The 16166-nt window shown below is 40.1% G+C and overlaps 1 protein-coding gene across 5 annotated transcripts in view; it reads left to right on the top strand.

Moving 5' to 3' along the window:
• MACROD2 (mono-ADP ribosylhydrolase 2) overlaps nucleotides 1-16166 on the top strand; it is an 897148-nt gene that overhangs the window by 588634 nt on the left and 292348 nt on the right. For all 5 annotated transcript variants that reach the window (XM_072857426.1, XM_072857427.1, XM_072857424.1 and 2 more), the window contains one exon: nucleotides 14499-14529. In XM_072857426.1, the coding sequence (XP_072713527.1) occupies nucleotides 14499-14529 (31 nt within the window). The remainder of the gene's footprint in view (nucleotides 1-14498; nucleotides 14530-16166) is intronic.

The raw sequence follows: 16166 nt of genomic DNA, 5'->3' as shown, positions 1-16166 counted from the left end.
AACATGCTGGTTTCATTTGATAGCCCCTATTTTTTTTTGTCCACCTGCAAGTTTGATTTGAAGGATCCTTAGTTCTTATTGTTGTAACGTAATGTACTGTCACTGTGTGCCACACTATAATAACACAGTTTTATTGTGTTGGTTATTCCGTTGTAGGGTTTTGCTGATGTGTAAAGGGGACAATGCATACACTTCAGCTGAAGAGGTTTTTTGTTCCATTTTTTTTTAACTTCAGCTGTTTGGTTTTTAATATAGAAATAGAGTCTTGATAATCTGTTAAGTTTAATGTAGTGTTACTTAGTGCTATATTGCAAATGATTTAGCATTTTAATTCAAGTCTACGATGTGATTATTATCCAAATATATTTCTTTTTTCACAACTGGGTAGGTCTTGAGTATAATAGTAATTTTGGAATATTACTTTATTCTTGAACTGATGGTTAATAATGTCAGCTTTTAGGGAAATAAACAGTTTGTGGATGTGTCTCCATCTACTGGAAGAATATTCAAAAAGACCAAACGTTTTGCCCATATATAATCTTCTCTTTGCTAGCTAACATGGCAATAATTTAGAAAACATGGGTGGTAGGTCTGTCAGATGTGGGTGGCAGATGAATGAGTCCCAGGTGGGGACAGCAAGGCTTGAGGGGAGAGGCAGGGAGGGACAGAAAGGGACAGAGACACGCTCTTTCCGAAGTAAAATGTGCAAAAGGTCAGAGAAAGTGTGGCAATGCCTATACGAACAACAATAAAATCCCTTAACTAGTTAAAGGAACATTTAAAGAACTGGCAAAACAGATGGTGCATAAGTTAAAACTGTACAGGAGCAACTTACCTTCTGCAGCAATTTTAGCGAGACAGTTATTTCCGTGGTTGTTACTCTATCATTCAATCACAACATGCAATTACTATAGCAAACCTTCTGTCATATTGCACACGTTTTCACACTTGTCAGAGGAAAAGTCATAGATTAAACAATATGGTTTAAAGTACTGTTTAGTTATGAAATTCGTAACTGTATTTTAATGCAAGACAGAAGTGTTCTGTTGAAGCAGATCTCGAAAGAACAAGAACCAGGGGAATATGCTCAGGAAGAAAAACAAGTATCACTGGCCATACAGATCCATTAGCACAAATGGAAATTTCTCTGTGTTAATGCCTTTGCAGCAGTCTGAAAACACAAGCAATTAGAGCCCCGTTTTGGAGTCACTGCATGTGCAGAACTCTCACTGAAATCAATGGGAGCTTGGAGGAAAGACAGAAAGAAGAACCGGGGCCTTAACACGAACATTCCCTCTTCTTTTATACAGCCCTTACCATGGCACATGGTACACAACCTTTCAGTTATTTCTTAATTCTCTTCAAAGTATTTGAAAACAAGAAATTGTAAAACCAGTTTCTTAAACCTTAAACCTTTACCATCCACAGATGCAAGTTCTTAATTGCATTCATTTTCCTCGCTGCTTTGGATTTTTTAGTGTGGGGTTTTGTTGGGTTTTTTCCCCCTCTCTGTGCTGTATTTGTTCTCCAGAACTGGTATCTATTTGGCATACATAGCTGTTTAGATGTATATATGCTGCCTTTGTCTCTCACGCTAAATGGTTTGCATGAATGATAAAGTATTAGTAATGCAAGTGGTTGTTCCTTATAACGTTTCTTGAATAATAATGCGTCTCTGGTTTAGACCTTTTCATGTCTGTCTTTCCTTTAAGGAAAAAAAACTCAAAAGCAACAGCACAAGGATCTCAATATGCTTTTTTTAAAAAATGAAAGGGGCATCTGGGGGCAACTCAACCAGAAAAGACAGAGAAATCAAAGCGATAGCTATATTTTTCTCTTCCATTTTGATTACTCTGTGCAGTTTTCTTCATTTGGGAAATACCTATTTTAAAAAAAGAGATAAATCTTTATGCTTTTTCTCCAGTTTTGCCGCTTCTACTATTTTAAAAATATAGGTACCAATTATTTCCATACACAACATTTGAAAATAGGAAGAATTTGACAAGGCACTAAGTGTTACTTGAATCCAATACAAAAACCTGTCTGGATGATTGTATTAAACAGGAGGACATAGAAAATTAAAGCCACACTTCCATTTAAAACTGTTAACCTTGTATTTTTGCAGCAGCACCTATCGAGAGAAAGAGTAAATGTCTGTAAGTAAATGAAAGCTGGAAGGACTTAGAGAAAATATACATATTTTCTCAGGTTTTGGGTTGGGTTTTTTTTTTACTTTTCCCATGTATGTGATGGCCTTTCTCGCACTGACATTGAAGTTTTATTGAGACATATCCTGACACATTTACTGATGCCAAGTGAAGCATTATGCAGATTCATTCAGCTTGGTAGAAATGCTGTTGGGGTTACTCAGAATGAGAAAATGTGTCAGAACCTGCAAACCCAGATTGGCCTTTCTTCAGGACTCCTTGTTTTCAGAGGCCCCGTTGAACACATTGCCACTGATTTTCCAGAACCTTCTTTCAGACAGTGTGTTGTTTTCCATTTTCTGAACTAACCCCACTGTACCAGAAATGAGGTATCCAGAGTTGTTGACCCATTTTTGGCAATACTGGTGCAGCTTAACTTTTTTGTGTCATTCGACAGCAGTTTGAAAGAAGAAAAACAGTAGAAACAGGATTTGGGTTGCAGTTGAGGATTGAGGATTTCTTGCTGTTGAGGATTTCTTGCTGCCTGCAATGGCTCCGAATCAAGCTACAGATGGTGACGAGGTTCCTGTAGCTGCTGCTCTGCTTGCACAGGCGCTCCAGCAACGCTGAAAGCAAGGCAGGACCTTAGGAAAAAATGTAAAGTGGATCTGAAAGCAGATGTGCCACAGCTGTAAGGGAAGTGATAATGGAAGCAGTGAATTCAGAACGGGCGGATGGCAGCAATCTGTCATCTGGTGGGGGGGAGAGGGCATGTGGAAGGCAGGGAAAGGAAGAAGCTAGAGTGGGGTGACAGCAGAGAATAAATAGAGAGGGGAAAAACACCGCATTGAGGGGACTCACGATAGCCATAGAAACATCTGTGGAGACTGTGCCTGGGAACAGTAGAAAATAAGTTAAAAAATACAAATAACCTCCTTGGTCTTTAAAAAGAGTCTCAAGTTGTCTTTATCGTGATTTATGTTACCAGACCTCCTCAACAGAATTACAGTCGCGTAATCCACAACTGCTGTTATTTATTCTGGATAAAGAAGGCAATTTTGACTGTGATCTCCCTTGACATTTCCCAAGGTCTACTCCTGTCTCATACCTTTCATCATCATGTACTACTTTGAGGCAATCAGCGGCTCTCTTACCTCTCTCAAAAAGAAACATGCATTTCAGTCGCTCACCCTGGACCAGAGTGACACAGACGTTACAGGTTAGGGGAGATCAATTGCATAGCCCTGCTCCTCTTCACCTGGGAGGATCTTTGATGTGTTGACAAGGTTGGAATCCAAATAAGACATTAACCCACTGTATCACAGTGGCTAAGGTGGCAGGAAGGAAATAAAATAGCGTCTTATTCAACAAGGTATCCTCCCTTTTTCATTTTACAGTCTGTGTCAATGGCAGTTGGAACTATTAGACCTGCATTAAAATTACATATTACTTACATAAGTGGGAGCTATAAATATCACAAATAGTAAAACTAAAATTGCACTGAGGTTCAGGAGACAGTATGTCTAAACCTACAAAATTAAGGACATTTAGAGGAAAGCCTCAATATCCATCTGCCCTTAATTTACCTCATTATTCTTGGTTGTCAGAGAATGATCTCAGTACTATGTTAATGTAATTTAATGGCTTTTTCTTGCAAGGTTGGCTCAGATCTGAATCGGACCACAGTAAAGGTGCAGCGGTATTTCCTTGGGTATGTTGGTTTAGATGAAGCAGTAAGGACAGAATGAAGCAGTTATTGTCACTGCAGTCAGTAAATGTCGCTGAATATCTCCTTTCAAATGTTTTTATATTAATATAGTCTTGTGGGTTCTTACTCCTTTTTGTTTTCATTTGAAAATATTATAAATGTAAAGCTAGTATTGATCTGTAGATGTGGCACTATTGATTTGGATCAGGGCCCTACACACTAAGTTTGAGCTTGTTAAGAACGTATTAGTAAGTGTGATGACCTGTATGCTGGAAATGCTAATGCTGCATCAGGTATGTCCTCTCCTACCAGCCTGCATGGGCTCGGGCCAGGCTTGCAATGTCTGTGTCTTCTGAGCACAATGTATGTCTCAGCATTTGCATCCCCTGGGGTGGAAATGACCCTGGACTACCAGGAGCCTGCGCTGTGACCAGCAGATCTGATTTTCACAGCTGTGCTCCTGGAAGTGAGGCCAGTGCACAAGACTGAGGATGCTGTGTAGTTCTTAATTAGCCCTTTTGAGAAACAGAGTGTATTTGCTGGCCTGGAGGTGCCTGCTCAGTGCTGCTGTATGTGTATTTGTCTGAGGCAGGATTGTGCCAGACAGACCTTTTCCTGGACTGTTTTAAGCTCTCCTTTGCCATCGCACCCATGAGTCTGACTACCATGCAGGATGACCTCATGAAGCTGGAGAAGTCTGGCCCGTCATTTTTCATTAGAAGTAGTTTTGTATTGAATCAATGGAAAGAATATTCCTGTGGTTAGGTCTCAAGAGAAAGAGAGTTCCTGAATATGCTTTCTGGCTAACATGTATGATTTCCTGTGCGAAGGGAGAGATTTCTTTCACCTAAATTTAGCTTGGGTATCTTGCTTCACTCTGTAGTCAGCAGTTCCCCACGAGAGCCATTCATTTGACCTGAAACAGATGAATTACCCTCTTTATTAACTGTAGAGAGAACCTTAGACCAGAAGTCCAGCCTCAAAATGACTTAACTGAGATGAAGCTGGATCCTAGCTTTCCTCTTAGCGATACACACCTAAGATGAGGTCAGTGGGTCCTGCAGGATCTTGTGAGTAGAAATATGCCAGTGGGGGTGAGATGCCCAAACACTACTGTGAAGATGGCCTCTGAGGGTAAAGAATTGGAATCCCTTAATACAACAGGTTTTTTTGAAGTTAATATGATTAAACAGTATTATTAGTCTTCTGAAAATAGTTGATATCTTTCATTTTAAAAAGTAATAAGGCCTCTATCTGTTGTTCTTGTGAAGGAAGTTGCATATTCAAGTTCTTCTTCACAAAATGATTGGACACTGATAGTTCAGGGACTCTAGAGACAAACCTAGCAATTGTTCTGTGCTCTGCAGTGCTGGGAGGCTGATGCAATACAGGGCGTGTAGGTGAATGTCCCTTTCCCTTTTTGAAAAAGGCAAGGGGATTTTTAATTTCTTGCTCTTTGGCATGAAGGAAACTCATAACTGTTCTTTACTGGGGCTAAAAGCACATCACAGATGTGGTTCAAAATCAGTTCATCATTCATTTCAAGCCTGTTTTGGCATGGGTTGGTCTAGAAAGAAAAAAACAATTAAATCTGTTCTAAGTTCTCATTTGATGTTTTATTCTTTCCTCCTCATCATCTGCGCTTTTGCTGCTTTAATTGGTGTTTCAACTGCAATGGCTTCTGAACATCCTAGGCAGATGCTGTCTTATAAACCCAATTATTATGTTTCTGTCTATGGTTTTTTGCTGTGTGTGAGGTAGACAGAAAACTGGCTGAGATGCTGGGATTAAAGGGTTGTGGTCAGTGGCACAAGGTCCAGCTGGAGGCCAGTCACTAGTAGTGTACCCCAGGGGCCAATAGTGGGGCCAATACTATTAAAGATCTTCATTAGTGACTTAGATGACGGGGCAGAAAGTACCCCAGGGAGTTTTCAGACAATACGAAGCTGGGAGGAGCAGCTGGATACACCAGATGGTTGTGCTGCCTTTCAGAGGCGCCCCGACAGGCTGGAGAATTGGACAGGGGGGTCCTCATGAAGTTCAGCAGAGGGAAATGCAAAGCCCTGCCCCTGGCAAGGAATAGCCCCACGCACTCGTACACGCTGGGGGGTGACCAGATGGAAAACAGCTCTGCAGAGGCCATCCTGGGGGTCCCAGTGGGCAACAGGCTGACCATGAGCCAGCAACGCATCCTTGAGGCAAAGAACGCAGCGCCCAGGAGGCTGGTGGCCTTAAGACGACTGTTGCCAGCAGATCAAGGGAGGTGATTCTTCCCCTCTACTCGGCTCTGGGCTCCCCAGTACAAGAGAGGCATAGACATAGTGGAGCAACTCCGGTGAAGGTCCACAACAATGATTAAGAGCTTGGACTGTATTTTACACAAGGAGGTGCTGAGAGACTGTTCAGCCTGGAGAAGAGAAGGCTCATCAGCAAGATGTTATCAATGTGTATGATTACCTGATGGGTGGGAGCAAAGATGAGCCAGACTCTTCTCAGTGGTGCCTGCTGAATGGAGAAGAGGCAGTGAATACAAACTGAAATACAGGGAATCCCATTTAGACATAAGAAATCACTTATTTGCTTTGGGGTTGGTCAAATGCCAGAACAGGTTGCCCACAGAGGTCTCCAGTCTCCATCCTTTGGAGATATTCCAACCTGAATTGGCCATGGTCCTGGGCAACCAGCTGTAGGTGGCCCTGCTTTGAGCAGGCGGGTTGGACTAGACCATCTCTAGAGGTGTCTTCCAACCTGCCTGCAGTTACAGAATCACAGAATCGTATAGGTTGGAAAAGACCTTTAAGATCATCAAGTCCAACCGTAAACCTCACACTACCAAGACCACCACTACACCATGTCCATAACATGAACAGCTTTTATTTGTGGGTGGGTTTTGTTTGTGGGGGTTTTTTTACAATTTCATTTCTTAATTTACAATTTTACATTTCATTTCATACAATTTCACTTCTGAGGATTCCTACATATAAATGGTTTATTATTTTTAAAAATGTGTACTAAGCTGTTAGTTCCCCTATAAGCTTTTCATTCTAACTACAAATGTGCAAATAGTTTAGAAAAAGCCAGACAACCCCCATCCCACAACTGAGTTTATACTTCAGTAAATCAAATAAATTATTTTACCAACTTTCCGTCCAGGTCTTTATCCAGGCAGTTAACTGAGCTATTACTTTTAACTACTGAAAGATAATAAATTTGAAAATTTTAAAATAAAAATTTGGTGAGATTCCTCAAGTAGTGAATCTTAAGTTAATTCCATACTACAATGCTCTACTATCTTGCATAGTTCATTGTAGCAGCTCATTTCAATGTCTTCAAAAATCCATTTTAAATTTGTATAAAGTCAGAATATGCAGCTGCTAAAATTTTTAAATCTTGGTAGTGACTCCTCAGTATTTTCCCCATGTTCTCATTGTTGACTGAGTGTTTGGTTGAAGTTTGTTTAATTTTTACTGAAATAATTACAAAATTGTCACTCATTGTGTGAGATGAGACACACAATTTGACAATGAGAACATTGCGACTTTTGTGGCAAAACAGGTCATCAAAGGAAGAGCCACCCCCGCAGCCCCTTGGTCAAACAGGAAATATTAAAGATGTTCTTTTGGCCCTTTTAACCTCGCAGGTGGCCTCTTTCAGTAGCTGCCCTTTTGTACAAATAAACAGAGGTAAAGAAAAATGGCAGTCTTTGTGGTAAATATTTATCTGGAGCAGTCTTTAAGTATGACCAGCAGGGGAAACTTGTGGAGATCCTCTAAAAAATTGACACATTTGTTCTGGATTTCTGTGTTTTCTGAGTTACGATGAAGCACTTTATTGCCCAGTTGCAAATCACTTTTACTATTTGAAAGCCAGCTTTCAGGAGCCTTGGGACAAGTCCTCTCCATCAATAATCATTTGCCATCCAGCTGTTAGGTTTTTATTTTAAATTTAATTACTGCTGTGTATCATTTTCTAAACCAGTTGTCCTTCTGTTGTGCAATATTTTGGTAAATGAAGGTGCATAGGAGAGTCTTGAGCCACGATATAGAAAGGATGTTTCATATTGGGTCTGAATCTGAACTTCAACTGTAGTTGCTTTATCCGGCATCCTTTGAGAACCTTCACATAGCTGGCATGTAAACTTTTAGTCATAGAAAATAACCGGATGCTTATGTTTCTACCAGCAAATTCCCCTTGCTGCTACACTTCTTTGGGCATTTGCATGCCCGGTGTTTCTGACCATGCTGAACAGCTGAATGTTGTAGCCCATGAACCTGCCAGTGTGTGAATGAGGAAGCTCATATGAATGCCTAAAGGTTTGTGTGTGATCTGCCATATTCAAAAGACTCATTTTTGAGGCAATAATTACTTTTGTGTTCTTAAAGACAAATTAATAAACATGCTAATATGGCCCGTAATGAAAACTGTGTTTAAACATTCTCATATTCAATTCTCCCATTTAATTTTTTTGCTTCATTTTCAGTATAGAGAATTGCATTGGAGTTTTCTACTAATAAGTAAGTTTTCTTTGATAGTTACTTGTAAAATTTGTTGTTTGTTAAATTACAGTTCAGAATGATGACAAATATAGAATTTGTGGCAGGAGATTAACTGGGAAATAACATAAGTTTTTATTTTATTTTTCTTCCAACTAGTAGTATAAGAATTTTTAAAAGGCAACAGGATAGTATTATAGTTAGTGGTTTATGAAATGGTTTGGTGTATAAGTTTAATCTAGTAAAAGTAGCAAAACTTGACTCTGAATGTTTGATGTTACTGATATCTTAAATATGTATGTATGTACCCTATTAATATTTTGTGCAGCTTGAGAGGTACAATAGGCCCTGAAGTTTATAGGTGCTTTTTGGAGTTAGGTGATTTTATAGAGCATGTTATTTTGAAAAGCATCTAAGGAACTCAGTTTTTTCAGAAGCTTTGGCTGATCAACGGGAATATCAGTGTAGCCGATACTGAAGTTAGTCAATGCATGCTGAAGAATGGTGCTATAACTGGGTTCAGACTGTTTAGGCTCACAGAAATTAAGTTACGGCAGACTAATGGTCATGGCAGGGTGAAAGGAACAGTAAGTTGCTGGTTCTCCCGGTGCGAACTCCCACTGCTTGATGCTAGGCGTGGGGATAGCTAGTTGGTGCACTTACATCCCTCTCGCTGTCCCCGAGCTCTACAGTTCATCCTCCTGTTGAACTGTGCGCGTGGATGGCAGTACTTGCGGTTGCATACCACAAGTCAGTGTCCGCACAACGGAGATGATTTAATAGAAAGTGGGTATAGGAGTACTGGGTGTGTGCTGTACTGAAATGCTGTGGGGAGTGGGCCACAGCAGGTAAGTGGTACTGTCGTGCACACCTGGTGTTACGTTTGTGTGTACCATCTGCCAGGGTGGGCATGGATGAGCTTTGAAGGGTTTCCAGTTTTGAATCCCTCTGCTTGTACATTGAAAATAATGATTGCAATGGGTTTGGAGCATGTGCCACTGATGGTTAAATATCATTTTCTGCCACTAAAAGAATTGAAAGGTTTTCTTTAAGTTCATCTAGGACCATGCTTTCTCTGCCATTTCATATTCCATCTTGACAACTGTAATTCGTCTCAAAATGTCAGCCATGCATAGGGGGAGTAAGGACTACAAAATGCACATCACCAGCCAAACAAGGGAAATGAAAAACACCTTATGTCAAACTGCACAGAGCGCTCTCTCATCTTCCCATTTCCTGGCTGAGGTCCTGTATGTTCCCTGCCATTGTAGCACCTCGACCACGTGCTCCAAGTGACAAACGTACACCACTATATTCCCCACCACATCTCTTCACCACCCACTAGATTCAAACCATAAAATCTTGTCCTGAAAATAAATTATTCATTATTCAAACAATTGATACCATTTAAATTAGTTTACTTTGTGGTTTAGCTGATACTTAGCTTTCATAGCGCTGTGCCACAGTCTTGATAACAGCACTTCATCATGCCACAGCTTTTTGGTGTTGCATGTTAGAAGACACTCATAGCATGCTATCTAAACGTGGGGTTTTTTCAGCAGAAAGCATAGGCTTTAGGCAGTAAATACTTTTTTTTTTTAAGGTGGACATGACAAGTCATAGAGGTAGTGAAGTGCCAAGGAAACCAGAACATTATTAATCTGTGATGTTCTACAAAGTTATTACAAATATATATTTACGTTACAGTGAACTTTTTGAAAATGCACATGGGAACTTAAGGTGTGAAAAGTCCTGTACTTTTTCTCTTATACTTTATTTTACTTAGAAGTTAAACTTGAGTTACTTATAAGTTAAAGTATAATTTAAACTCTATGTGGCAGAGCTCGTTCTAGGATAGGCAGCTTTACCTTGTAACCCTGTGCTTTACCTCTGCAGCATTCCTCTGGCATTCACCCTCGTGAATCACAGCAGAGCAGCGTTGTCAGAGCTGCTCTTAAGCAAGCAATTTTCTCTCTGCCCACTCACCTGCCACTTCAGTTCATGAGGCAATCACCAACTGCAAGACAAACAATCTAGCAAAGGTGCTCACTATACTACTTTTAAGACAAGTATGCCTACCGCACAGAGGAACTCATCTTACTGTAATATTTTGATATAAATGAAGGAAGCTGAAAAACAAAAACTCGAGTCCAACTTTAAAAATAATAAACTGAGGTAGTATAAGAGTACAGTTTGGCCGAGTGTCAGGTCAGGTCCTCTGAGTGGCAGGAGAGGGGTGTTCTCCTCCCGTTGAAGCAAGGATTCAAATTTCTTTATATCTGACATGGAGAGTGTTTTGGTACTTAGGGTTTTGGAGCTTCAGGTCTTTCTTTGTTCTGGGTGTTAGTGCTTCTGCAATTTCTTAATGCTGCTAAGGTGTTGTAGGGGTAGTCTTTCAAAGTGGAAGGCAAGTTAATTATTTTTGGTCCATAAAAACCAGGCAAAGAGAAATAACTGCATATCATTTTCTTGGTCACTATGGAGAATGTAGTTGTGCTGGTGCAGTGCTCCAAGCCAAGACCCAGGGCAACTTCCCACTTGCTGGCAAGTAGGAGGGAGAAGGTCAGAAAAAGAGGCTGTGAACAGGTAACCCCTAGCAATATCAAGGGCATAAAGGCAGGCAGCTCAGGAGCTTCTACTTGCAATTCTAGTAAACTTTTTTAAAAATGAGTTATTTGTAAAGTTCTTTGTTTGAATGAGTTCTTTGTAAAGATTCAGTAATGAAAGTTGCATGAAGGAATGGCTTTCAAACACAAGTATTAGTTAGATAGTCTGCTTTCATGAGGTGATGCAGTGAAATCGGAGAAAGCTCAATTTGTGTTTGATATTTTTGTCTGCTGTATTATGTGCTGCAAGAAAAGTGCTTACCTTGTATGTGGCTTGGCTGTGGCAGAAGTGACACTGGGATGCTGGTGCAGAATGTCGAGCACTTAATTCGGAGAAAGTCCTTGCTCTGTGGAAGCAATTATTAGGACTGCAGTAGGAGGCATCTGGTCATGTAGACATAGCAATTGTATTCATCTAATGTATAACAGTTAATACATTGCAGCTCAGTGTGAACTAGAACCCCTTGTTGTAGACAAGCCCTTAAGTATTTAAATACTCAGGTCCCTTTTATTGAAATGTCTTGGAGTCCAACTTGGCCTCCGCATGGTGACTATTGTAAATTTTCCTCATGAAACTGCATTACATTTCATCCTAATTAGCACTGCTGCTGTAGCCTTAGTAAAGAAACATTAGATTAAAAAGTACCAGAGGCTGAGTGCCCACATCCTCTCCTACAGGAATTAAATCAATTTCAGTCTTACAGTATTCACACAGCTGATTTAATTTGGCCTCTTTCTCTAGATGATGGCAGCAGTGTAGTAGGAAGCTCTTGCCATTATTACTTGTGTTTTACTCTGAAGTTGTATCCATTTTGAGTGCTGTCAGGGTAGCATTTCTTATTAGCCCTGAAGTAAAGCAAACACACTATTTCAGTAGCAAAGAAATTAAAGGTTAGTCAATAAATAGCAGTTACCAGCAACAAATTAAGATGAGAAACATTTTATTGTGGAAGTAGGAATGAATGTTTCCTACTGTGAAATTGATTTTTTTTTTATTGAAATCAAATATATAATTAAGATATTATTATGCACAGAAAAGGTTAGAAACCTTAACATCTTTTGTCCATAAGCCAAATATTGTAGTATGTTGATATCCATGCTGTGAGTTCCCCATTACTGCTCTGCCAGTAATTTCAGCCTGGCATCTAGACTAAATTGTCTCCCTAGGAGCCAAGAGGAAACACAGTTGATATGTGATCTCAGGCACGGGCCTTTCTTGAATGAATAAAAGCACTGTCACGTTTTACAAAATTACATCTGCTGGTTATATGCTGTGATCATCTCTGAATGAGGGAGAGGGCAGAGCTCATCTAAGTTATGGCACAGACCAGCAGTCGGAAGGAGCTTGATGGGATTTTACACAGACTTGTAGCTTCATTCAGATATGTTTCAGGTGCATGACAGAAACTGAAAGCAAGGTAATGATTATGACATGTCTACACAGTAGTTTTTAAAGTAGGTATTAAGAAACAGGCACAACACACAAATTGCTAGCTAAAGCTTTGGAGGAGCGTATTCTGTGAATGAAGATGAACAAATGCGACAAGCGTCTGCCATGCAATGCTGAAAATGCAGTTGTCTGATCTTCTCTTCTCTGAGCAAAGCTGAAAAGGAAGCCCCGTCCCCTGGAGCCCGCAGGCTTCCCTTCAGGCACTGAGCTCCAGTGGCCCCAGTAAGCACAGCTGCGGTGTGAGAACTTCACGGTGTGTGCTGAGCCTGTCCCCTAGCACAGCAGCCAGTCTTGTAAATCCCTTCAGGATCACCATCAGGGCTTTAAGTAGGTGCACCTCGCTTGGACGCTGTATCAGCCAGATACCCTTTGCTTTGCACAGGTGATAAATCTGCAGCGATGCCGGGGGAGCTGGCGCAGGGTGCTCCTTTCGGTGCCTGGGGGCCACAGAGCCTCCCCAGCCCGTGATTCCCCGGGTGGGCGGCGTGGCCACCCATGTGGGGATCTGAAGTCATCGGTGGTGCTGGAGGATTGTTTTCCCTTGCCCAGAGTTGGGGGGCCAGTAAAAGAAGGAACCCGAATACTCTGTTACTCATTCTGTGTGGCTGATAAGAGTATCTAAAGCATGTGCTGTTAAGTTGACTTGTGGAAAAAAATTGAAAACAAAACACTTGTTGAGAGCAATTATCTCTTAACATGTGAAACTTCAACAGTGGTGAATTTTAAAAATCTGTTGCTAAACTGGACAAAAATCGTAGTTTATGCCTGCCTTTTATTGCTGGAGTGTCTGTTGCCACCTCAGCCTGAGCTCTGTAACTGTGTGCTGTTTTTTTTTCCTACTCCATTCCTCATTTCCTTAAAGAGCTGATTCGTTGTGATTTATTGGGTACAAACTAAAAAGCTAAGTATTTTTCAGGATGTAAGTGGTAGTGGTTGTGAGAAGGAATGAAACTATAATTCTCCCCCACTTTATTTTACTGAAGTATTTTCAGAGGGGAGGGGAGGATGTATTCTTTCCATTAGACCTCTCCTTTCTTAATCACCGTTCCCTAATTAATTCCCTGGTTAAATATAACGCAAGCGTTAGCTTTGAATAATGTTTTCCTGTGTGATTAAGTAAAGAAGAATTCCTTTCTTTTGTATGATGACTCATCGCCAGGGGATCTGGAGGGAGCCTGAGGGTGGATATTTGAGACTTTGGTCCCAGGTGCTCTTGTACCTTGGAGCTGTGTTCACTGTCAGTCCAGAGGTGAGAGGCAAAAGTGATATCGCATATCAACGGCACACAAAGAAAACTGTCTCTCTTGTGAAACCATGTACAGCTTTGGTTTCTCCTGGTGGAAAACTGACTCTGGCTCACGGAAATGCAAATCTCTAGACAACATGTACAGCTAGGAGAAATGCAAATTGTCGTTCTTGCTGGCACAGTGTATATAACCATCTTTTGTTGCATAATGCATTTTCTTTGGTGTCCAAGCTGCCCAAAAATGTACCCTTTCTTTTCACCCAGCACCTTCTAGTTCCTCTCCCTGCAGCAGTTTGCAAGCCTTTGAGTTCTACCGGTTCAGCTGTGTTGGGTCACACCATAAACCACGTCTGAAAGAACTGAGGTTACGAATGAAAGGCTCTGAAACAAAAGAGGAGGTTAGAGTGAAGGAGGGCATGGCAAAGAGGCAGGGCAGAGTTTAAGCTGGCCAAGCTTATTTTACTACTGAAGAAACATTGTCTAAATCTACCCAGAGAATGTGACTTTTTTTTTCCTACCGTACTAGCTTATGGTGTTAATTTTTAGCTCATGGCATTAATTTTTAGCTCAAAAGGCAGTTTTAATAATGATTCTGGGTTCAAATGTTGCTCATAGCTCAAGATGAGAAAAAGAATGTGGCTTTATTAACATGGCAGCAAGGAAAACATATGGAATATGTTTCATATAATGACATGAAAATGCCTGTGAATTGACTGCCGTAACAGTGAAGGCTACAACATGTAATCTCTGGGTGTTGAAAAACAGGCACTTAAAAATACCCTTGGTTTTGATAAAAAGTTTGGCAAACAGAAATACCACTGATATTTTTTCTTTCATTTGTTTTACAGGCATTTCCCTGTATTTCAACAGGAATTTATGGTAAGTAAGACCCTAGATGTTGCTTATTGCTTATTCAGTTTTTCCTATTATTACTATTTTAAACAGTGATACTTCTTATCAGATGTCTCGTCAGTCATTTTGGCTTGCGAATCTATTTATACTGTGTTAAATAAGAGAGCCCCAAAGCCTTTGACTGTGACTGAGTACTAGTGTGCTGATAAGTGGGATACTGTTGTGCAGGCCTTAGCACAACCCTTAGCCTGTGAGCCGAGACCCACAACTGTGATTACACTTCTACAGCTCCGATAACTCTTAAACACACTGCTGTGGCTTCAACAGGGAAAACCAGGGGTTTGGCAAAATCTTCCATCCAGAAGGCAAGCAAGTAAGACTCCTCAGTGCCCAAGACTGGGGAAAAAGTATGTTTTCCTAAAGCAAACTTGCTAGAATAACATGAAGTTGTCTTAGCTCCCTTGAGTTGTGCTTCTACATTTTTAGTTTATTAATTTACATGCAAATTAATACTGCCTGAAGAACTGGAGAGAAAGGGTTATTATAAAAGTTTGTTACTTGCTTTGTGGTAATCTTGAGGTAATCCATCACTAATAGTCAGCTGCTTTTTTGGTTGACATTGTGGAAGAAGTGGGCATGATATTTGAAGGAGGAAAAAGAGAAAAAAAAAATGGAGAAATTTGAGATGAGATGCAAACTTACAAGGGGACAAAAATATTTTTTTCATTTAAAAAGAACGTAGGCTGATTTTTCTTTCATTTATGTTAACTAAATGCACACAAATGATAGGTTGGATTACATGTACAACTCAAGGGTTTTAGAGAAACACGCTAAGCAGCAATAAATAAAAAAATGCAGTCATCATGTATCACCATAGTATGACATAGCTGCTGCTGTGTTAAAATAACATATAGTAATTATTAGATAAATTATTTTGAGTTTTGACTAATCAGATACTGCAGATGCAGGGGAAAAAGTGACAGGAATATTTAGGGTTGTTTCTTCTTTTTCAAGGACCTCTTATTTAAAATTGATTGTTTGATGATTGTAAATCTGAATTAGGCTTCAGAAGGTAGAATCTAAATTACTTTGGGTGCTTTATCCTTTTCTACTTGAACTGCACTTTCTTTATTGCAGAAGAACATGCAGATGCTATTTCCACAAACACTAGAAGTCACGGAATATGAATCTGGTTTCAGAGAAAGCTCTGCCTTGGTCCTCAGTTCAGGTCCCCCTCTTGAACTTTCAGGGGAGCTCTGCATTTTAGTTCTTGAATCTTTGGCTTAAATCTTGATCTTTAACATAGACACATTTTTGTTATTAGTTTACAAAACCAGGCAAGATATGGTGTAAATACATGGAAATTACTAGTAAGTGGAATGTACAAATAATAACAGTTCATTTTACTTTAGAATTGGCCTAGTTAATAGAAGAGGTCTCAGCAGGTGAGGAATATGGTTCCCTGAAGTCAGTAAAGAAAGTTGGAAAGGATATCTGATAGGAATCTTGAGTTTTCTTTTCCTGAGGTAACGGATGCTTTTCTTGAAGTTAGCATTGATTTTAGCTGGAAAGCTGTGGCATTACTGAAATGTTATATAGTATGGCGGATGCCTTTAGTAATTGTTTGCTGTTTTCACCTTTGGAAATGAATTAAGACACACTTC

The sequence above is a fragment of the Ciconia boyciana genome, chromosome 3 (genome assembly GCF_034638445.1).
Source record: "Ciconia boyciana chromosome 3, ASM3463844v1, whole genome shotgun sequence".
Taxonomy (NCBI): Eukaryota; Metazoa; Chordata; class Aves; order Ciconiiformes; family Ciconiidae; genus Ciconia; species Ciconia boyciana.
Note: the sequence above shows the minus strand (reverse complement) of the source record. Positions and strands in the feature narration are given on the sequence as shown.